This window comes from Canis aureus, chromosome 1, assembly GCF_053574225.1.
Source record: "Canis aureus isolate CA01 chromosome 1, VMU_Caureus_v.1.0, whole genome shotgun sequence".
In the NCBI taxonomy this organism is placed as follows: Eukaryota; Metazoa; Chordata; class Mammalia; order Carnivora; family Canidae; genus Canis; species Canis aureus.
Window position 1 is genome coordinate 26,276,232 of NC_135611.1, and position 24,965 is coordinate 26,301,196.

The 24,965-nt window shown below is 38.7% G+C and overlaps 2 protein-coding genes across 9 annotated transcripts in view; one reads left to right on the forward strand and one right to left on the reverse strand.

Annotated features, from left to right (window-relative positions):
• The window catches only part of LOC144311237 (pantetheinase), a 36,336-nt gene extending 30,996 nt beyond the window's left edge, over positions 1-5,340 (forward strand). For all 8 annotated transcript variants that reach the window (XM_077893477.1, XM_077893461.1, XM_077893507.1 and 5 more), the window contains 2 exons: positions 1,539-1,709; positions 2,655-5,340. In XM_077893477.1, coding sequence (XP_077749603.1) covers positions 1,539-1,709; positions 2,655-2,837 — 354 coding nt within the window. In that variant the 3' untranslated portion in view covers positions 2,838-5,340. The remainder of the gene's footprint in view (positions 1-1,538; positions 1,710-2,654) is intronic.
• Positions 1-24,965, reverse strand: part of LOC144292308 (vascular non-inflammatory molecule 3-like) — an 84,967-nt gene that overhangs the window by 58,078 nt on the left and 1,924 nt on the right. Inside the window, 7 exon segments of the mRNA XM_077865915.1 lie at positions 11,585-11,684; positions 11,686-11,769; positions 11,771-11,878; positions 14,207-14,405; positions 17,119-17,249; positions 17,364-17,547; positions 17,549-17,576. Coding sequence (XP_077722041.1) covers positions 11,585-11,684; positions 11,686-11,769; positions 11,771-11,878; positions 14,207-14,405; positions 17,119-17,249; positions 17,364-17,547; positions 17,549-17,576 — 834 coding nt within the window.

Here is a 24,965-nt window from a genome sequence, read left to right on the forward strand (position 1 = left end):
ATTTTGCAAACTAAAATACAAATTGGCTTGGTAAATTCAAAGTTTGGGTAAACAACAAATATTTTAAAAGATACAAGTATGTTCCATGCAATATTTGGGACATACTTAAACTGAAAACTATTTTTGGTAGTTTAGTTTATCTAAACTTCAAATTTAACAAGACTCCTTTCCTGTATTTATCTGGCAATTTTATTTCTAAAGGATTAATTATTTGCTGGCAGCATTTAGAGAGCCAGGTGGGAGCAATGACCTTGCCGGATGTGGCCCTGGGGGAAGGAGATGGTCACAACATTTACTAGGTTTCATTCATGAATCCCCTTCAACTAGGTTATTTAAAACCTCCACTAAACATAATCTGCTTTACCCTTTCTGGAAATAAATGCTCCACCTTTTATGGGAGGAAGGTAAGGACAGTTGCACATCCATGATGGGGGACTCAGTATCTGAGGCATCCTTAACTTCCCACAAATTTTCCTTACTTTAGCCAGTACTTTACTGGCTCCTGGGGCACTTAGTGCTTCCAGTAATGGAATCTTCTGAGTATTCTGCAGTGTAGATAGGGTTGATTCTTGGCTCTCCCATTGCCAGTTTAGGACTCGGTTTTCTATTTAGGTCTGCTAAATCATTTGCCTCTTCTGCATCAACCACCCCAGCTTCCAACGTTGTACCATGATCTATCCTCCCATTCTGTCCTTGTGAGTTTATGTCTTAAAAAAACAAGCAAACAAAAACCTAATGTTGGTTTCAGTAAGATGTCAAGAAAATAAAATAGGAGCATATATTCATTTTACCTTAACCTGAAATCTAATTGTATCCCATCTAACACATTTGCTCTAAAGCATTTATTCTCCAACTTCAAAAGTAGAAGCAGGGGGACCGCTTTAGTCAGGCAGGAGGTGAAGGTGGTTTGAAATAAGACTTGGAAGATGCAGCAAGATAGAGTTAAATAAATAGGATCTTCCTTTTGAGGACTTTGCATCTGCACAGAGAGATGACTCAATACTTAAAGTTTACATTCAATAAGTATGTAGCAGGCCAGTGTAGTTAGTATAACTATGTAGTACAGTGAGAACTGTGTCAGTTCTTACTTAGATATAACGTATATGACTTTTCCAATTCACAGGGATTGCCTCTAGATCAACTCTAGGGTTCATTACAACTTTAAAGTTCTTTTATTGTGTCAAATAGGCAAAAATGTAGAGATTATAGTGTCTAGATATATCCTTTTAAAAAATAGAATATTTGATTATAAAAGCATTGCTAGCTTGAGAATGATGAGGGTACAGCTGTTCACAGCTAAAGATGAGGTGTCTGATCATTTCTTTAAGAAATTTAATCTGTTTGACTGTGAGTTGCAGAAAGCACTAGGTAGGGTCTGAAGTCCTTTATTTTTATTACTAGCTGAAGTAGCTATGTATCAATGAACTGGATTAATGTAATGGAAAAAAAGTATTTTATCAAACAAAGGGGCATAGATATGATTTCTAGTTCTGGAGGGTATATGCTTAAGGCTTACTGGTTTGCATTTACTTTCCTAGATTTGTACTCTGCTGAAGTGTAAAACAGCACATGTACATACTTGTGGTGGTGCAGTTGAAACTGCTTCTACCAGGTTTGACATGTTTTCCCTCAGTGGTACTTTTGGAACCCAGTATGTTTTCCCTGAGGTGTTGCTAAGTGAAACTCAGCTTGCACCCGGAGAATTTCAGGTAAGAACTTTTGCTTAATATTGACAATTCATTTTATGTAAGAGGAAACACTTTTTGAGTACAAAACCTTCTTAAGTGTTTACAAATATCACACTATATATATATATATATATATATATATATATATATATATATAAATTAAATAATATATTTATATATTATTGTGGAGACTATTGGAAAGAGGCTGAGCTGTTTGGAATCTGTTGAATAGGAAGAAGATTCAAGCAGGGTTTCAGGATTGGCCCCACCAGAGGGAAACTCTTCAGCTTTTGGGCAGTGATAGCTTAGCAAAGTTAAAGAGAATTCCTCTCATTGTGCGGGGAAGGCCTTCTGTGATTCATGAGTGAAAAAGAAAGAAGGAACAGCTGAGGAGAGAGAATCTGACAATGGCTGAAATAGGCAAGAAAGCTATCACTTTTTTGAAAGTCCAGAAATATTTCCTTAACATACAAGCTCTGCCCAGCCATATTCTTCCCTTGACATTCCTGTGGGTTCTGCTTTTATTCCCTCTTCCTTGTAGGAACAGCTACTGTGGGGCACTAGGGACAATGAACAGGTTGGGAGACTGTGGTGAGTGAGTGGCAGAGATGGCAGAGGCTCAGCTCAAATCCCCTCAATCAATCCCCTCTGTCCACTTGGAGGAGCCTATTATGTCGGAGAGGACTAGACCAGATTTCTCTTAGATACTCACAAACCCATTGCTTTAGGCTTGTCGACTCATGGAATACTTCTTCAAATAAGTAAATGATAAGATATTGATTATAGCCATTTCAATAATAAATGAATCAGTGCTGATTCCATGGCTCTGATTCTTCTTATACTCTATACCATTTCAACAACATTATTTTTATTGTTTCTTCACCTAGTTGTACTGAATTTTAGAAGCTGTTTTGGGGTGGTATAACTTACAGGAAGACTCAGTCAACTCCTCTGTGTTTTAATTAGGTGTCAAGTGACGGACGGTTGTTTAGCATGAAGCCACTATCTGGACCCCTCTTGACCGTGACTCTGTTTGGGAGAATATATGAGAAGGACCAGACATTAAAGGCTTCATCAGATCCCAGGTCACAAGTACCAGGAGTAATGCTCTTAGTCATAATACCAATTGTGTGCTCATTAAGTTGGTAGAATATTTTCATTTGTTCTCTTTTATTTTGTGTAATTTAAAAAATGATGGATGAGAAAAGAATGAAGACCATAACAGTGGTCATGGTCTCTTGTACAAGCAAATACAAGTATATTTTCATATATAGTTCACTGTTTTTTAGACACACACACACACACACCCCAGATAATAGATGCCAGATAAACTGTGACATAATTTTGAAAGTAAAATCTATAAAATGAGAGTAACAGTTTTACCCATATTTTACAGGATTTCTTGGGGTGAGAATTAAATAATTGAATACATTTAAAGTCCTTAGGCAAGTTTCTGGGTCTGGTATGTGTGCTAGCTATTATAACTGTGTGACTATCACAATAAAAGCATGTGTGATATATTTATTGCTAAACTTATATTACTTCTGATTGTCTAAAGTGTAAACATTTTCTCATGGCTTAGCCACCATGCATATTTCAGTTAGAAAATCAGTGAACTCAACCTTAGCGAATTGGTTTTGGCTCCATACCTAGCAATAATGTACTCTAGAAGGCAACTAGGCTTGCACCTAGGAATCTATTAGCACGTCTTCACATTTTTGCACATTTTTCAGTATGTCTGTAGTGTTTTGCCTATTTTATCAGCCTACGAGCATATTAATAGGGTGGTTCTAAACCAAGCACTTACTGAATTTGATTTTGTGAAGCCTGTGAGCTAAGAAAGTTTCTAAGTGGTTGAAAACCAAAGAAGAGTAAAATGAAGAATAATATTTCGTGACACATGAAAATGATCTGAAACTCAAGTTTCAGTCTCCATACCTAAAGCTTGATTGAACACACCGCATTCTTTAAGTATTGTTGATGGCTGTTCCTATGCTATGGTGCTGAAGTTGGGTTGTTATGACACAGACCCTATGGCCAGAAAAGCTGCAAATATTTACTGCCTGGCCTTTAATAGAAACAGTTTGTTGACTCCTGCTCTGAAGTGTTAAGTAACAATGGAGTTTAGTATTGAAAACCTTTAAAACATCTCAGTGGGCAAATTGCCTTAAGTGTCTGTCTTGTAATTCTTTCATAAAAGGAGGAATAAGATAGTTTTATTTGCTTTGTATGATATGCCATCACAGATACACATACACACAAAAGATTACCCTGATTAACTTACAACCAAATGTGCTAAGTAGATTAATGCCCCAAATAAGTGAAGATAATTTTTGAACATGATTGATATTTATTTACTATAAGATACACAAAAGTCTTTGTTTATTTTTGCATTTAATATGTTCTAAAATTCTGAGAGAATGCATATTAGTTTTTATTTTCAAAATTTTCCTGGAAATCAACTGAGAACTACTGATATGAACATACTATCTGATAATTTCCCCTGTGGCAAACTTACTAGCCTGTTTCAAAGTGATTTTTCTTAAAGTTAAATGTTACAAGTAGTGAATCTATTTTTTTCAAAATGGTATTTACTACATCTGTACCCAGCTCTGATTACTTGTTCATTCTGGATTTCTTTAAGCCATATGTATGTATTTTATGATAGTTTTGATATGCTTTTTAACTGTAATTTTTATTTCCTCTACATAATTCATGATGCTCTTTTAATACACACATGGAATCATGGAAATTCTCCATGATTAACTGTTTTGTTGCTATTGATTCTTGAATCCTTCTTTCCTTCTTTCTTTCTTTCTTTCTTTCTTTCTTTCTTTCTTTCTTTCTTTCTTTCTTTCTTTCTTTTTCTTCCTTCCTTCCTTCCTTCCTTCCTTCCTTCCTTCCTTCCTCCCTCCCTCCCTCCCTCCCTCCTTCCCTTCTCCCTTCCCTTCCCCTCTCTCCTTCTCTCTCTCTCTCTCTGTCTTTCTGAGAGAGAGCACATGAGTGGGAGGGAGGAGCAGAGGGAGAGAATCTTAAGCATTCTCCTCACCTGGTGCAGAATCCGATGTGGGGCTTAATTTCATGACCCTGAGATCATGATCTGAGCCGAAATCAAGAATTGGACGGTTAACTGACTGAGCCACCTGGGTGCCCCTGATTCTTGTATTATTTCTTATACAATTTCTGAGCCTTGTCACTTATAAATTTGAATCCATTCCCACTTGTACTGTAACATATCTCTTATTCAGCTCTGCTTTAAGTCTTCCAATGATTTTACTTATTTGCTCTTTTAGTTTATCCAAACAATATATTTCAAGTCTCATAGACTGAATTTTGTGCCCTCTCAAATTCATATATTGAAGTTGAACTTCACACCTCAGACTGTGACTATATTTGAAGATAGGGTCTTTAAAGAGGTAAAATGACAGCATTAGGGTGGACCCTAAACCAATATCACTGGTGTTCTTGTAAGAAGAGAGGACTAGGACATAGACATGCACAGAGTGGAAACTATATGAAGACACAAAGGAAGACGGACATCTACAAGGCAAGGATAGAGGCCCTCAGAAGAATCAACCCTGCTGATACCAATTTGATTTATATTTCTAGCCTCCAGAATCTTGAAACAATAAATTTTTGTTGTTTAAGCTAATCCATGGTACTTTATTATGGCAGCCCTAGCAAACGAATACAAATTCCAATCCCCTTCTTTTGTATTTCCACCACAAATTGAATCTTATACAAAATGGTTACCTGGTTAAGGATATCTAGCTAGCCAGGTTCCCCAAGACTCAACTAGATCCTCTTAGAGAAGCACTGGTGATGAACTGATAGTGAAACCATCAGACATTGAAAATCTTCTGGAGTTTGGAAATCAGAAAATCACATTGATGAAATCATGTAATTAATCTGACCTTAAGTGTTCTTTTTCAGTAAGAGCAGAATCTGTTGACATTATACAATTTAGTGAAATGAAGAACACTTTTTAATTCAAAGCATCTCTCAACTGGTAGACAATCCACATAGCCCTGAAATTGCCCAATGCTGTACAAAACATGCCCTTCTGGAAAAGAGAGCGGGGATCCATACCAGCAATACAGCATTTTGAAATAAACATTTTTGTGGCAGGTGTTTTTCTTAAAAAATACTATAATAAATATTTGAGTAAAATTCATCTGGTGATTTTTGGGTGACATTAACTGACTTCCAAAAAGGAAGTCCTAAATGAGAAGAACATGTAGCCGAGAATACTTTATCCAGCAAGGCTCTCATTCAGAATGGAAGGAGAGATAAAGAGCTTCCAAGACAGGCAGGAACTGAAAGAATATGTGACCTCCAAACCAGCTCTGCAAGAAATTTTAAGGGGGACTCTTAAAATTCCCCTTTAAGAAGTTCAGTGGAACAATCCACAAAAACAAGGGTGAATAGATATCATGATGACACTAAACTCATATCTCTCAATAGTAACTCTGAACGTGAACGGGCTTAATGACCCCATCAAAAGGCGCAGGGTTTCAGACTGGGTAAAAAAGCAGGACCCATCTGTTTGCTGTCTACAAGGGACTCATTTTAGACAGAAGGACACCTACAGCCTGAAAATTAAAGGTTGGAGAACCATTTACCATTCAAATGGTCCTCAAAAGAAAGCAGGGGTAGCCATCCTTATATCAGATAAACTAAAATTTACCCCGAAGACTGTAGTGAGAGATGAAGAGGGACACTATATCATACTTAAAGGATCTATCCAACAAGAGGACGTAGCAATCCTCAATATATATGCTCCGAATGTGGGAGGTGCCAAATATTTAAACCAATTAATAAGCAAAGTGAAGAAATACTTAGATGATAATACACTTATACTTGGTGACTTCAATCTAGCTCTTTCTACCCTTGATAGGTCTTCTAAGCACAACATCTCCAAAGAAACGAGAGCTTTAAATGATACACTGGTCCAGATGGATTTCACAGATCTCTACAGAACTTTACATCCAAACTCAACTGAATACACATTCTTCTCAAGTGCACATGGAACTTTCTCCAGAATAGACCACATACTGGGTCACAAATCGGGTCTGAACTGATACCAAAAGATTGGGATCGTCCCCTGCATATTCTCAGACCATAATGCCTTGAAATTAGAACTAAATCACAACAAGAAGTTTGGAAGGACCTCAAACACGTGGAGGTTAAGGACCATCCTGCTAAAAGATGAAAGGGTCAACCAGGAAATTAAGGAAGAATTAAAAAGATTCATGGAAACTAATGAGAATGAAGATACAACCATTCAAAATCTTTGGGATGCAGCAAAAGCAGTCCTAAGGGGGAATACATCGCAATACAAGCATCCATAAAAAACTGGAAAGAACTCAAATACAAAAGCTAACCTTACACATAAAGCAGCTAGAGAAAAAACAGGAAATAGATCCTACACCCAGCAGAAGAAGAGAGTTAATAAATATTTGAGCAGAACTCAACGAAATCGAGACCAGAAGAACTGTGGAAGGGATCAACAGAACCAGGAGTTGGTTCTTTGAAAGAATTAATAAGATAGATAAACCATTAGCCAGCCTTATTAAAAAGAAGAGAGAGAAGACTCAAATTAATAAAATCATGAATGAGAAAGGAGAGATCACTACCAACACCAAGGAAATACAAACGATTTTAAAAACATATTATGAACAGCTAGAGGCCAATAGATTAGGCAATCTAGAAGAAATGGACGCATTCCTGGAAAGCCACAAACTACCAAAACTGGAACAGGAAGAAATAGAAAACCTGAACAGGCCAATAACCAGGGAGGAAATTGAAGCAGTCATCAAAAACCTCCCAAGACACAAGAGTCCAGGGCCAGATGGCTTCCCATGGGAATTCTATCAAACGTTTAAAGAAGAAACCATACCTATTCTACTAAAGCTGTTCGGAAAGATAGAAAGAGATGGAGTACTTCCAAATTCATTCTATGAGGCCAGCATCATCTTAATTCCAAAACCAGACCAAGACCCCACCAAAAAGAAGAATTTGAGAGCAATATCCCGGATGAACATGGATGCAAAAAATTCTCAACAAGATACTAGCCAATAGGATCCAAGAGTACATTAAGAAAATTATTCACCATGACCAAGTAGGATTTATCCCCGGGACACAAGGCTGGTTCAACACTCGTAAAACCATCAGTGAGATTCATCATATCAGCAAGAGAAAAAACAAGAACCATATGATCCTCTCAATAGATTCAGAGAAAGCATTTGACAAAATACAGCATCCATTCCTGATCAAAACTCTTCAGAGCGTAGGGATAGAGGGAACATTCCTCGACATCTTAAAAGCCATCTATGAAAATCCCACAGCAAATATCATTCTCAATGGGGAAGCACTGGGAGCCTTTCCCCTAAGATCAGGAACAAGACAGGGATGTCCACTCTCACCATTGCTATTCAACATAGTACTGGAAGTCCTAGCCTCAGCAATCAGACAACAAAAAGACATTAAAGGCATTCAAATTGACAAAGAAGAAGTCAAACTCTCCCTCTTCACCAATGACATGATACTCTACATAGAAAACCCAAAAGCCTCCACCCCAAGATTGCTAGAACTCATACAGCAATTTGGTAGTGTGGCAGAATACAAAATCAATGCCCAGAAATCAATGGCATTTCTATACACTAACAATAAGACTGAAGAATGAGAAATTAAGGAGTCAATCCCATTTATAATTGCACCCAAAAGCATAAGATACCTAGGAATAAACCTAACCAAAGAGGTAAAGGATCTATACCCTAAAAACTATAGAACACTTCTGAGAGAAATTGAGGAAGACACAAAGAGATGGAAAAATATTCCATGCTCGTGGATTGGCAGAATTAATATTGTGAAAATGTCAATGTTACCCAGGGCAATTTACACGTTTAATGCAATCCCTATCAAAATACCATGGACTTTCTTCAGAGAGTTAGAACAAATTATTTTAAGATTTGTGTGGAATCAGAAAAGACCCCGAATAGCCAGGGGAATTTTAAAAAAGAAAACCATATCTGGGGGCATCACAATGCCAGATTTCAGGTTGTACTACAAAGCTGTGGTCATCAAGACAGTGTGGTACTGGCACAGAAAGAAACACATAGATCAATGGAACAGAATAGAGAATCCAGAAGTGGACCCTTAACTTTATTGTCAATTAATATTCGATAAAGGAGGAAAGAGTATCCATTAGAAGAAAGACAGTCTCTTCAATAAATGGTGCTGGGAAAATTGGACATCCACATGCAGAAGAATGAAACTAGACCACTCTCTTTCACCATATACAAAGATAAACTCAAAATGGATGAAAGATCTAAATGTGAGACAAGATTCCTTCAAAATCCTAGAGGAGAACACAGGCAACACCCTTTTTGAACTCGGCCACAGTAACTTCTTGCAAGATACATCCACGAAGGCAAAAGAAACAAAAGCAAAAATGAACTATTGGGACTTCATCAAGATAAGAAGCTTTTGCACAGCAAAGGATACAGTCAACAAAACTAAAAGACAACCTACAGAATGGGAGAAGATATTTGCAAATGACGTATCAGATAAAGGGATAATTTCCAAGATCTATAAAGAACTTCTTAAACTCAACAGCACAGAAACAAACAATCCAATCATGAAATGGGCAAAAGACATGAAGAGAAATCTCACAGAGGAAGACATAGACATGGCCAACATGCACATGAGAAAATGCTCTGCATCACTTGCCATCAGGGAAATACAAATCAAAACCACAATGAGATACCACCTCACACCAGTGAGAATGGGGAAAATTAACAAGGCAGGAAACCACAAATGTTGGAGAGGATGCGGAGAAAAGGGAACCCTCTTACACTGTTGGTGGGAATGTGAACTGGTGCAGCCACTCTGGAAAACTGTGTGGAGGTTCCTCAAAGAGTTAAAAAGAGACCTGCCCTACAACCAAGCAATTGCACTGTTGGGGATTTACCCCAAAGATACAGATGCAGTGAAATGCCAGGACACTTGCACCCCAATGTTTATAGCAGCAATGTCCACGATAGCCAAACTGTGGAAGGAGCCTCGGTGTCCATTGAAAGATGAATGGTGGAGAAGATGTGGTCTGTGTATACAATGGAATATTCCTCAGCCATTAGAAACGACAAATACCCACCATTTGCTTCAACATGTATGGAACTGGAAGGTATTATGCTGAGTGAAGTAAGTCAATCGGAGAAGGACAAACATTGTATGTTCTCATTCACTTGGGGAATATAGATAATAGTGAAAGGCAATATAAGGGAAGGGAGAAGAAATGTGTGGGAAATATCAGAAAGGGAGACAGAACATAAAGACTCCTAACTCTGGGAAACGAACTAGGGGTGGTCATGGGGAGGAGAGTGGGGGGTGGGGGTGAATGGGTGACGGGCACTGAGGGGGGCACTTGACGGGATGAGCACTGGGTGTTATTCTGTATGTTGGTAAATTGAACACTAATAAAAAATAAATTTATTTAAAAAAAAGAAACTCCCCACATAAGATGGGACTGACCCCCTACGAGATCATGTTCGGTCTTCCTCCACTTATTATCCCCAATTTAAAACCTGAGGTGCTTGCTGAGTTTGATGATCACCAACTCCTTTTCTCCCTCCAAATGTTACAATGAGGGCAGCCCAGGTGGCTCAGCTGTTTAGAGTCCGCCTTCAGCCCAGGGCGTGATCCTGGAGACCCAGGATCAAGTCCCACGTTGGGCTCCCTGCATAGAGCCTGCTTCTCCTTCTGCCTGTGTCTCTGCTTCTCTCTCAATCTCTGTCTCTCATGACTAAATAAATAAAATCTTTAAAAAAAATGTTACAATGAGCCCATGAGCAGGAATGGCCTAAGCTGAGGGACTCTATGAGACTGGGCCACCTTCGAACCCCCATCACTGTCGACCGGGTGACTGGGTGTACGTCTGGAGATACCAACACCAGACGCTTCAACCATGCTGGAAGGGACCCTACATCATGAACCTGACCACTCCCACCACTCTCAAGGTCGACAGGATTACTCCCTGGGTCCACTACACCCATGTCCGGCCAGCTGAATCCTGGTTCAATCGTTCCCCCTGGCTCACTACCTTGTTATTCACCCTACCCGGACCCCTCATTATCCTCTTCCTCCTTACCTTTGGAACCTGCATTATCAACAGATTAGTTACTTTTGTCAAAGACAGAATCAGTACAGTCCAACTTATGGTACTTAGACAATAATACCAACCACTAGACCTTGTTACTGAGACCAACCTGGACCCATAATTGGCTCCTTCTTTAGGTTCCACTGAGGGGGGAAATGTGGAGGCCGAGAAAATGAGGGCCACTCAAGTTTAATATTGGCACAAGACAGCCATTTTAGCTTCGGCAGCCATCTCAGGCCATCTGACCAGGCCACTGTGACGAGGTACTGAACTCTACCTTACCCCGGCTACAGAAAAAAACACAAAGCGTGCCCTTATCAGAATAAAGAAGCAAGATCTTGTGAGACCTCTTTCTTGGAGATTCTCACACCCCAACCCTTACTGAAAAACCCCACCTTACCCCTAGACCAGCCCCATAAAAACCCAGCTGTAACCCCCCTCAGGGTCCAAATCCCTGCTCTGCTGTGTCGGGTATACATGGACCCAAGCTCGAGCTTATTAATAAGCCCTCATCGGTGTCAGCTCCTTGGTGGTTTTCTTGGATTCACAATCTTGGGCACAACAGTTTACCTCCTTCTGTACTCATAGGAATAATGTTCCTAAAGTAATGTATAGAAACCCATGCTATTATTAATTTCGTGAGTTAATGAAAGAATTATTGGAGAACAGTGAGTCTTAAAAATCAATGAACACTTTTGAGACTGTCGTGGCCAGTTGGTAGAGGACAGATGTGAAATACCTGTCATGTGCGTGCTGATGTTGTGGGTATTTGCAGCAAGAAGATTCACTCTCATGGCTCTGGCCCACACGGAGTGGAAAGGACAGCCAAGAGAAGGGGCAGCTTGTTGTGTACCATGCCATAGGATAGAGAACACTGTCAACGTGAAGATCATCCACCCCCACCACAGCTGGGTCATGAGAAAAAAATGTCAAAGCAAGTGAAAATGCCAAACTTTCCAAAGGGAGTGTCAAAAGTCACAAATTCTGACTCCTTGTGAAAATCAAATTGAATTTCAGGTGCAAAAAGATTGTACTGTTAACAAAAAGCAAAGCAGGGGAATATTAGTAAGAAAACTGCCAAATAGAGGTGCTCTATATCCATAAAATCTTTTCCCCTTCATGTTGATGTGCATATTTAAAACTATTACATACAAATTTGTATAAATCCCTTCCACTATGCCACTGTGAGTTTTACTACTACAACATTATCAAAAAACTTCATTTTTCCACAACTAATAAATGAAAGAATATCTACAAATGATATTCAAAAGGTGAATATTTCTGTCTTAACATTACAGGTTGAAATTTTGAACCTTATAAATTTCAGATTATCACTGAATTCTTTATTTTTAAAGATTTTATGGGATCCCTGGGTGGTGCAGCGGTTTGGTGCCTGCCTTTGGCCCAGGGCGCGATCCTGGAAACCGGGGATCGAATCCCACGTCGGGCTCCCGGTGCATGGAGCCTGCTTCTCCCTCTGCCTGTGTCTCTGCGCCTCTCTCTCTCTCTGTGACTATCATTCATAAATAAATAAATAAATAAATAAATAAATAAATAAATAAATAAATGATTTTATTTATTTATTCATGAGAAACAGAGAGAGAGAGAGAGTAGAGACACAGGCAGAGGGACAAGCAGGCTCCATGCAGGGAGCCCAATGTAGAACTTGATCCTGGGTCTCCAGGATCATGCCCTGGGCGGAAGGTGGCACTAAACCGCTGAGCCAGGGGATCCCTGGGTGGCGCAGCGGTTTGGCGCCTGCCTTTGACCCAGGGTGCGATCCTGGAGACCCGAGATAGAATCCTATGTCGGGCTCCGGGTGCATGGAGCCTGCTTCTCCCTCTGCCTGTGTCTCTGCCTCTCTCTCTCTCTCTGTGTGACTATCATAAATAAATAAATAAATAAATAAATAAATAAATAAATAAATTAATTAATTAATTAATTAATAAAATAAAATAAAATAAAATAAAATAAAATAAACCGCTGAGCCATCCAGGCTGCCCACACTGAATTCTTTAATATCAACAGCACTGCCGGTATGAACAATAACACATTAAGAAAACTAACTTTGCCATATCTCCCTATGATACTGCTAGGTCTATATAAATTAAGTATATTTAAAGTGAATTTAGACAATGTAATAACTAAACCTTGTTAATCTGTAAGCATTAATGATTTTTCCAGTTGGATTATTGCTTCCAAACTCCACTTCGCCTGGGCTCAGGAGTACTTGCTCAGGTTTTTATTAGGCTTGATGTGTACCTATGTGTATTCTAGCAAGACCCCCCTCCCCTTCAGTGAAGATCACTTGCTCCTCCACACCCTACTCTCAGATGGTAGCTTATCCTTTCTCCTGCAGTGATCAACTCAAGGAATGCATGTAGCCTAAGTGGCCTCAAGGCATGATGAGGCTTTTCTAGGAGTAAAAACTGCACTCTTCCTTTGGATCTTGCTGCTATAGAATGAGAGCTTTATGTTGGGCATTACATGACCTCTAAAAGGACAATCTGAGTAAAAGCAGGAACAAGATCTAAGAGAAGTAGAGGAATGGCTGACATCTTTAAAGCCTCTGAGGGATAGAACTACATCTGAAACTAGACCTACTCTTCCTGTGATTTATAGTTTTTCAGATACATAAGGAAATTCCATGGGGGAGGTGTTAAGTAGATTTCATTTGGGGTTTTCCACCATTGCAATCAAAACAATTCTAATGGAGAGTGCGTGGCTGGCTCAGTTAGTAAAACATGCAATTCTTGATCTCAGGGTCATGAGTTCAAGTCCCATGTTGGGCATAGAGCTTACTTAAAAAAAAAAAAGATAAGTCTTGATAGAATGAATGACTAAACTTAGTATAAAATGTTAATGGGGCAGCCGGGGTGGCTCAGTGGTTGAGCGCCTGCCTTCAGCTCAGGGCGTGACCCTGGGGTCCTAGGATCGAGTCCCACATCTGGCTCCCCACAAGGACCCTGCTTCTCCCTCTGCCTGTGTCTCTGCGCCTCTCTCTCTCTCTCTCTCTCTCTCTCTCTCTGTCTCTCATGGATAAATAAATAAAATGACCAAAGTAAATGAAACCCCCTTTTCAACTAAAACATAATAATTAAGAAATGCAAGAGCACCTGGGTGGCTCAGTCAGGTACGCGTCTGCCTTTGGCTCATGTCATGATCCCAGGGTCCTGGGATCAAGTCCTGCTCAGTGGGGAGCCTGCTTCTCCCTCTCCCTCTATCCTTCCCCCCAGCTCATTTTGTCTCTCTCTGTCTCAAATAAATACAAATTTTTTTAAAAAATGAAATAACTAAGAAATACACTCATAACAACAAATGAGTGTACATACTTATCACAAACAAATGAAGAAACTCTCACCTTATGGTAGCATGCCATCAGCCTACCCTTAGAATCAGATACCACACCAGAGTTGTCTTGGTAATGACTACTGGGATGGGGGGGACTCTGAGGGTCACTGGCATTGCATGGCTTCTTGTCCCCAATATTCACCACAATGTAGATAGAGTTGTCCTTGGCCAGGCCGCGGAGTCTTTGTTGCACCACAGTGTAGCCAAACGTAGTTTAATAGACATTGCCTCAAACTTACTATATTTCAGTGATTTCTAATCTTCCAAAATGATACTTTATTTGTCAATTACTTAGAACACAAGATCTAGGTTAAGAATCAAATCAGAAAAGATTTAAATTTCACACGCAATATAATCTTCATCTTTCTCAAAGTAGTGCCAAATCCATCCACATTGCAAGCATTATCCCAGAAATAAGGGATTGAGGTGATGAGATAGGTGGAATGATAGTTGGTTTCAAATACCTGAAAGGCTCTAATGTGAAGGTGGTGAGTCATACATATGAATATATAATAAAGGCAGTACAAAGACTAAAGTTATAGAGAGACAGCAGAAAAGATAAAAATCTTAGCAACCAGAATATTTTCAAAGGAGTAGATTCACCATCACTGGTAATTTCAAATATAATATGGTGCATCCAGGTATTGAGACTCTATTCAGTTAGCAAGGCTCAAATGGAAATTAAATGTCTGTGTTTGAATTCCCGCCATGCTAACATCCAATATGAAACCGTAAGCCTCCTTTTTTCCCTGATATTTAAAATGTAAATAGTTATACCTGCTACATAAATTGAATGAGATAATATGTATACTGTACCAGGCACAGTTCCTCGAACCAAGTAGATGCTCAATAAAGAAATAATGGCCAATACGGATTTTGTAGCTACAAGAAGACAACCCAAGAAATTGATGGATTTACTGCTTTTAGAGGCCATTGGATTCTCTCCATCATCTCTCCTTTACCGCTGATGAGCTAATCTTTGATTAGAAAGAACAGATTTATGACTATTGCTTCAAAACCTTTGTGATAATATTTTGCCCTCAGGAAAAACAGGGCAATATTGTTAACACTGATATTCAATTCACTAAGACCTTCAATAAAACTATCACATATTTTCTTTTCTTTCTCTCTCTCTCTTATCTTTTTCTAAATAATTAATGTATTATAATGTCTTTTGTTAGTTCTTCATGGGTAAAACCCAAGGAAATATGGGATGTGTTATATTCTAAATGATAGTATTTAAATACATAGGGATGACCATGTAGCCCTCTATTATCCCCTTTAGGGATAAATATTACTAGGGAAGAAATGCTGGTTTTCTTTTAAACCAATATTGCCATTATATTAAATATTGGATTTCTCCTTTTATAACTCAGAGCTGAAAGCTTACCATTTGAATAAATTCAAGACTCCAATAAGCTAAAATTTAATTGGTCACCTACCTTCCCGGTTTAAAATAATTCATCTGAGATTGATGATTATCAGGCTTCAGGATACATTTCCCTTAAGAAAATCAGTTTTATCAGCCCAGACAAATAGAGTAAATTTTAGTATCAGCCTCTTGAATTATTGCAAATTTGAGTCCTTCCTGCCCTGGAAAAAACCCTTAATCAAGTAAACATTGAATTATAGTTATGTGGTTACTGTAAACATGGACCATGCAAAACTCAGACAATATTGTTTTTAAGGTGAAAATCCTGAGGTGGGACTGACTCACATCCTAGGTTGCAGCGTTGGATTCGACTAACCAATCAATTTCAAATGTCAAAATGATTAAAGGTATTCCCTTTTTTTGTGCAATATAGTTCTGAACAGATGCATGTAAGTTTTAAATTAGCAAAATTTAAATTACTTTTTAATGCATAGATTTTGCCTTTTAAAGGAACTACATATAAACTATTTTAAAAAGTAAATACACCTAAAATAACTTCATAAACCTTTCCTAAGTTTTATCCAGATTTTCCCCTAAGAAAGCTATGATTGAACTACAGCTAATTATTACTTAAATTTCTTAGACAAGAAAACAAAGAAGTTCAGATTCAGTTTTAAAAAGTAATAGTGATAGCACAACAGTGTTTAGATTCTACGTGTATTACTTCACTTGAAATTCTTACCTACTGTGTAAAGAAAGTAGGACAGTAAATTTTATTATCTCTGTATTATGGATTAAGAAACAGAGATGTCAAGCGTATAGGTTATCTGCCACATGATACTCAGCTAGGAGGTAGTAGGCTGTGCTCTCAGAAATAACACTTTCAAATCCCACACAATTTCCATTCACCATAATGATCACAATGCAAATGATAGTCAAAGCTCTTTGGAAACAGAAGTTCATTTATCTTTTTACTGTTCCTACAAAGGAGGTAGGTATTCACGAGTGGGCTTCCTTTATGTGGGAACGGAGGTACCAGATATTACAACTTTTTCGCTTCGTTAAAACCCAATTAAGCATATTTATTATAAAAACTATATATACACATACCATTCATTAATGAAAACTACGATAAATAACCAACCAAGCATCATCAGCTCAAGTCATGCCAGATGGTACATGTTATGAGGCATTAGAGGCTTGTGAGTCCAGAACAGTAGATTGGTTGCCAGCAAGAATACTAGGCAAGTTTAATGGATTTGCTATTTGTATTTTACAGTATCACAGTTTTTTGTTCAGAAATCAAAGGGTAGGGCAGCCTGGGTGGCTCAGCAGTTTAGCGTTGCCTTCAGCCCAGGGCCAGGTCCTGGAGACCTGGGATCAAGTCCACGTCAGGCTCCCTGCATGAAGCCTATTCTCCCTCTGTGTCTCTGCATCTCTCTCTCTCTCTCTGTGTCTCTCATGAATAAATAAATAAACAAACAAACAAACAAATAAATAAATAAATCTAAAAAAAAGAAAAAAGAGAAATCAAAGGGTAATAACATTAACTCTGTGGATCTCTACATGAAATCCAGTTTGCGTCAGGGTCTGGGATATCTTCCAGATAGGGGCAAATGGTCTCCGTTGTGAAGACCCAGCCATAAATTCCATCTTCTGGGGTAACAATGATATGTGTGCCCTGTTCAAAATAAATGGGTGCAAAAAAGTTTTTCATAAATTCTAAATACCCACATTCTTTCCAAGTTTCAAATTTCCTTTACAGTATCCCAGCCAGCATAAGGAAGCTCAATACCTGCCCGGCAGCCAGTTTAACTGCTTTCTCCAAAACACCTATGCTCTTATTCACCAGGAGCAAAGCTTCTTCTTTTGGGACTGGTATTTCTGTTCTCTTTGATAATATAATAGCATGTTCATATACTGCAGCAATAAAAGTGTCCAGGGCACTGACACTCAGAACAAAGAGGGCAAATATTGTCACATTTTGGAAAATACAACATAATCACCACTAAAATTTAGTGATCTTCGATAAATTCAGTCTTGTATCTGGTATCCCTGGAAAAACTGTTATGATAAGGCCCTGCTTGCTACCACCTATTTATATTTTCTCACAAATACATTACACAACACATTTAGAAAGGATGTTGTGCAAGAAAATGAACAGCCAAAAGTACATAATTAGATTGACTCAGGTATGCAATGCTGTTGTTGACGCTGGTTCAGAGGTTTATTCAACACTAAAAGTGAAATTAATGAACTGATCATATGAGTCCACCCCAATCCAAAAATCTCTTGGGCTCTTTTTCTAAATAAAATCTATTTTCCTGGTAATTCGATGTTTCCATTAATAGAGCCAATACTCAACTCTTCTAGAAGGCAGCCATCATAACATTGATTTGTTGTGAACTTATTTATGTGGCTGCAACAGAAACAGAACAGAGTGTCAGGTGAGCTCCAGCTTTAACAGAGTTCACAAAATGCTGAGGGAGAATAAATATACATGCTTATTATTGAGTTCACTTGTTGATGACCAGTGGCCCTCAACTTTTGTATTATAAAGGATTTCAGCAGGAACCACAGTTGCTGGTCTCTCTTGCAAAGACTGTCAAATAGTCTGAAATGTGGGAACCTTTTCTGAACATTTTGTAAAACACAGATTTTAACATGGTCAGTAATAATGAGTGTCCACTGAGTTGAGTCTCTGGGCCTGTCCAGCACTTGACTGATGCTGTAGGGTTCATGTGCTAAAAACCAAGAAGCTAGGCTTTGGGTCATACAGTTTCTTCATCTTTATAAAATCTGCCCATTTTTTAAGTGAAGTCCTCTTCCCTAAATTCTTGTATTAATACATCATCCAAAATCTCATTTTTAGGAGATGGTTTCCTTGTGCCTCTAAAAAACTAAACATTTTAAAGATATAGATAGAGTTGTCATTTATTTAACTCGAGTCTCTGACATGGTCCTCTGCTTTTCTCCCACATCTAATGTATTATAAAGTTTCTTTTAAACATCTCTTCCTGTTCTCATTTATTATGCTAAGCCAGATTCTGCCTTTTAATTCATCTCCCTACGTGCCACAATGCCCAAAGTTGTTCATTCCATCCATAGCCATCAGAGAAATTTTCTCTGAAGTCTTAGCTTTTGTTATGTCACTTAGACTCCAAAGGAGTCAGTGTTTTTCTATTCTTTAAAACAGTAATTCTACAGATATGGTCTTTGCTTCATGAGGGATAAGCAAGTTGATTTTGCAAGATATGCTGATAAATACTTTTGATAGTTACAGATTGGGGCACCTGGGTGGCTCAGGCAGTTAGGCTTCCAACTCTTGATTTCGGTTTAGGTCAGGATCCCAGCCTCATGAGATCCAGCCTTGTTGGGCTCATGCTCAGCACAGGGTCTGCTCTGCTCCTCCCCCTGCTCATTCTCTGTTTCTCTCTCAATCTCTCTCTCTAAAATAATAAATAAAATAAAATATATTTTAAAAATAGCTACAGACTACCATGTTTATTAGAAAATTTATGATTCATAAATCAAATCTTTAAAAAACAATAAAAAGAGGGCACCTCAGTGGCTCAGTTAGTTAAGTCTCTGCCTTCAGCTCAGGTCATAATCTCAGGATCCTGGGAACCACTCCTGCTTCTGGTTCCTGCTCACTGGGAGTCTGCTTCTCCTTCTGCTCCCCCCTCCTCATGCTCTCTCCCTCTCTCTCAAATAAATAAAATATTTTTTAAAAGAAAATTTATGACTCATAAACCCATAGACAAGTAGAGGTTTGGATGAGGCAACATGAAAAATGTCCATCAATCTCAAAAGAATACTAAGTAATAGATGGTGTATAGTTAATGCAAAAATCATGAAAATAATGGCATAATGACAGGATTAGCTGAAATTTGGGAAAAGCTGGCATTGTTCAAGTTCTACAACCTGGATATATTTCTACAACTTGATTATATGAACTCTTCATTCAGTGATGTCAAATCATTCCCTGAACTATGCACTATTCTACTTAGATGATTCTATGTCTATTTCTCCCTGAAATGTCCTTGCCCACCATCTAAGTTCCAAACCCATGCAGAAGTCTCTCAAACCATCCCCAGTCCTAATATTTCTAAAGTCTCAGAGCATATTTTTCTTGTCCTGGTGAATGTCTGTCACTGTTTACTATTGTCCTGACCTTTAATTTAAATGTAATACTGAGTGATGCCTGGGTGGCCCAGTGGTTGAGTTTCTGCCTTTGGCTCAAGTCGTGATCCTGGGGTCACAGGATCAAGTCCCACATCAGCTCCCCAAAGGGAGCCTGCTTCTCCCTCTGCCTGTGTCTCTGCCTCTCTCTGTGTCTCTCATGAATACATAAATAAAATCTTTAAAAATAAATAAATAAATTTAATATTGATATTTTGTTTTGTATATGTATGTCTTGTCTTCTTAAATATGCTAAAAACTAATTTTGATGTATCTTTTCAGAGCATCCATGTCAAATAATTATCTAGATATAATGCATCCCAAGGTTGTGACCCTTGAGGGGTAAGAAAGTGTCTTGCTGACTGCTAAACCTCATCATGCCAGCACATAAGTGACTGGTGAGGGAGCTCAAATACATGGATGAATCTTGAATGAGGTCTTCTACCCAAAAATCCATGTTTGCACATTGCAGATTTTTGGAAAACTCTTGTGTTGAGATGAGGTTTACTTCATTTATCTTCTACAGTTCAGAAGGGTAAATCCAACTCTGATTCTTGCTTCCTGCCTCTAGACTATTAGTTAATTCAAGGAGAGTTCTAAATTCTCTCTTAATTCTTATATTTTTCTGATGCATCATCCTCATAAATTCCTTAAGAATAGGGGTCATGTTATGATTCTCTCTGCTGCTTTTGTAGAGTTTTGTACCATGCTAAGCTCTGTAAATGTTTTCTGATTTGTTAAATTCAATTTCCTGGCCTAGATTTGGAATAGACCCCCTTGTTTGAATGTGAGTTCATTTAAAACATAGAGTTTCTTTTAAGGTTTACCTCTCTCATTCTAGAGTCATTAATACTAGTGCCTTCTTATTTGGGATCCTTTCTGATCCTCGCCTGACATAGGGAAACCAGAAGGTTTGGAAATTGGAGATTTATATCTTCGGTTTGGTTGGTTTGGTTCTAGAATTTAAAACCCTTCTTTTTTTTTTTTAATTTTTTATTCATTTATGATAGTCACAGAGAGAGAGCAAGAGAGAGAGAGAGAGAGGCAGAGAGAGAAGCAGGCTCCATGCACCGGGAGCCTGATGTGGGATTCGATCCCGGATCTCCAGGATTGCGCCCTGGGCCAAAGGCAGGCGCCAAACCGCTGTGCCACCCAGGGATCCCAAACCCTTCTATTCCAATAAACCTTTTCCATATCTGAATATTCCTTCCTTCTCCCAGCCACCCCTCTACCCCCAACCGTTGCTGGCCATGTGGCCTTATGTCCTGAAATAATGTCCTTCAGATACAAATTAATTTCAGAAAAAATTATCTGAGGGTGACATAGAAATTGTAAAACTGCTAGATCGTTTAGTAATGAGAAGAAGGAAACTATTTTCATATTTCAGGTTGAAATTCTCAATCTTGTCTTGGTTCACCTGACTGTGTGAATAGAATCAAAAGAAAATATGGAAATTCTCCTCTACTCTCCCAGTTACCAATTCCAGGAAATGTACCAAGTTTTTATTATGTTGAAATCCACAGAGACCTGGATTAAGTGTTACCAAATGTGATTAGTAATGCCTTTGCCTCATATGTGTCTAAGGAATAAGGATTGTGGGTGTAAGTTATTTAAGCAAGGTATTTGTACATGATCTGAATGACAGTTTGAAATTACTGTGAGGTTAAGGAGAGTTTTGTATTAAATATAATTCTGCTTTAAAATATGCAAGACATATTCCCATTTTTTAAAGAGGAAAGCACTCTAGAATAAAATCTCTAAGAATTTGTTGGCCCTCCCCAAGTCTTTATTTCTAATATCCATTGTTAATCCTCCTCTCCATTTGTGTTATCAAGGTCCTGACTCTGGCCAAGAACTCCTTTTATAGGCTCTCCATCAGTCTCCTGATTCCACTCCTAACACCTTAACCTTCAGTCAATACTGTAAACCATTAAAGTTCCCTTAACCATTGCTCTCATTGACTAAAATGCTTCCCATATATATATCAAATCAAGGCAATCAGAGCTTTCTTCCACTTTCTCCCATTTTCGTTCTCCTGTTCTTAGCTTAGACTACTCAGATTACTATACTTTAATATACTCACTACTGCTCTGATCCTGGAATGATTTCTCAATAAATCCTGTCCCTTTACCTCAAATCTTTCCAGTCTTTCTTGCTCTTCTCTTCTCTGAACTTTTAAATGTACTTATGTCAGTAGCCATATTGTTGATAAGATATGGTATTTTCATTCCTTATTGTACTGTTTCTCCCCCCTCACAGATGTATTTTCTGCTTCAAACCTTTCAGCTACCTGCTATGAACTGATAACTACATGTCTCTATCTTTAGCTCAAACTTCTCTCCTGAACTCCAGGGCTGTTTATTCAACTAGAAAGAGACTTTTGCAAGCTTCCAGCAGCATCAACCCACTTGCCAGCATCCGTGCCTATCAATTCTGCTTCCCCTCCTCTCTCTTTAAATGACTGCCATGTCCCTCTCTACCCTTGTACCCTGGATCCCAAAGACATTGCTGTAAGGATTCTGCTCCCTTACTCCATAAATTTTTGTCTTTTGGATTATTATCATCAGCACACAAATATCGTATTATATCTCCTATCTTAAAAAGAAATTGTCTTGATCTGACACCCCCTTGCAGTTCCTGCTCCATTTCTCTGCTCCATTTTACAAAACTCCTTTTATAGGGTTATGTACATTCTCTGTTTTAATTCCTTCCTTCCCATCAAGATTTTGCCCCCACGATTTCACTCTTATCAAGAGCACTGTTGATATCCACCTGACTAAATCCACTGGTTAATTTTCAATCTTGTCTTCCTTGACATGTTGGCACAGCTGTACCTCATTCTCAATTGTTTTCTTCCCCTGCAATCTCCTTGTTTTTCTCCTTCCTCCTTCCTGGTTTCTGTACTTGTTTATTTTGGATTTCTTTCTTTCTTTCTTTCTTTCTTTCTTTCTTTCTTTCTTTCTTTCTTTCTTTCTTTCTTTCTTTCTTTCTTTCTTTCTTTCTTTCTTTCTTTCTTTCTTTCTTTCTTTCTTTCTTTCTTTCTTTCTTTCCTTCTTTCTTTCTTTCTTCCTTCCTTCCTTCCTTCCTTCCTTCCTTCCTTCCTTCCTTCCTTCCTTCTTTCTTTCTTTCTTTCTTTCTTTCTTTCCTTCTTTCTTTTTTTATGGGCTCCTTCTTATCATCTCTGACCTCTTAACATTACTGTATCCCGGATCTCAATTTTTGGAAATCTTTTGTTCCAAGCTGCACTCACTGCCTGGGTGATCTCATCCATTTCGTGGCCGTAAGTACCATCTCTATGGTAGTGACTCACAGCTTTATGTTTGTAGCTCAGACCGCTTCCCTGAACTCCAGATGCCTGTGTCCAACAAGGTCTCCTCAAAACCTGCATTCGGCTCAATAAAGACATATCAGATCAACATAAACAAAACTGAGCTTTTAACCTTCCCCTCCCAACACTTCTGCAGTCTTTCAGATCTCAATTAATGGCTTTTAGTCCTCTAGTTTTTCAGGCCAAAGCCCTTGGAGTTATCCTACTTCTTCCTTTGTCTCTCCCTCTACATACTTTCAATCAGAAGATCTTTTGCTACTGCAATCCCAGGCCAGGCCACCATCATCTCTGGCCTGAATTACCCCAATTCCCTCCTACTTGGCTTTGGTACCACTATTTCTACTTTTGCCCAACAGCAATCAGAAGGATCCTATTAAAATATAAAACTAACTGTGTCACTCCTTTGCTCAAAATCCTTCAATGGCATACCTTTCAATGAGTAAAAAGCCATGTTGTTGAAATGCCTGCAAGTCTCACTATGATCCAGCCTCCCGTTACTTCTAACATCAATTCCTAGTAATTTCCCCCATGTTCATGTGGCTCCAGTTGTACTGGTCTCCTTAGGGTTGCTCAAGCATGTCCTCGGGGGCATTTCTGCCACCACTATCCTCAAGAGTACTGTCTCCTATATGGCCACTCTGCATTTGGAATTTCCCTTTCCACTCCCATCTGCTCCATCCTCCAAAACACTAAAGTTATTTTTTAAAGTTATTTTAAAAAACTATTTAATTCATGGTAATATTCTACTCTAAACTCCTTCAATGCATCCTTCTGTTAGTTTCAGGATAAAGTCTAGACATCCTTTGTGCTTCAATGATCTGGCCCTCACCTCCTATTTTTATTGTTTCTCCTTCCTCTTCCTGCTTTCCTTCTCCCCTGCCCTTATCTACTGGACTCTTTATAGCATGCCATTCTTCCGTGTCTTTGCACACATGACAAAGTCTACCTAGAATGCCCTGACTGGTTTGCCCCAGCTGACCTTTGAGATCTTTGTTGTCTTCCAAGGTAAAATGGACCCACTCCTGGCCCTTATACTTATCACAGCATTATCATTCTATGACTTTTATTATACTGTTAAATGAGATGCTTGAAAATGCTTAGCACAGTGTGAGACATTTTCTAAGTGTTCAAATTTGATTACTATGGTTATGAATAATGGTGATGATAGTGATGCTCTGTCTCCTCTTCTAGACTGTGATCCTTAAGAAGCAGAACTTTCATGTTCTTCCTTATCACCATCCTGCACAAGGCCTGCCTGACATCTAGTAGACATCCAAGAAATTCTTTGACTTAAGATCAGAAAGACATCTTCAAGGATGTTCAGAGAAACACCCTTTATTTATAATAGGAATTAATAGTAATAATAATTGTAATAAATAAATAATCAAAAATTAGAAATCCTAATCATCTGTTGAACAGGCTAAACCACAGAAACAGGTCCAGGGACAAAGACAGTTGAAAATGATGACTCCAAGTCAGCTAATGTTGCTTCTTTGTTCAGCCCTGTAGTGAGAAATCATATAGACACCTGCTTACGTGTGGGCACAAAGCCTGTATTGTGACAGATGTGCATCCAAAGTTCATGGTTCCCACAATCCTTGTGAAGTAAAGAATATGGCAGGTCAGAGGAAGTCAGACAATGGACCTTTTGCTTTTCTGCTGTTAGTGGTTAGGAGAGGCCCTGACAGCATGCCTGGGACCACCATGCCTCCCACCTCTCCACATTTTGTTTAGGACTACATCATGGAGTTTACCCAGGATTTCAGGGCAGCCAGCCTGGCCATGCTCACCATATTCATCAAGAGGAGAGAGGACACACAAATATTGTCTTCACCAATATACCAGATGAGATGCAACCAGGAAAACAGAATCCACATCAATTATTTC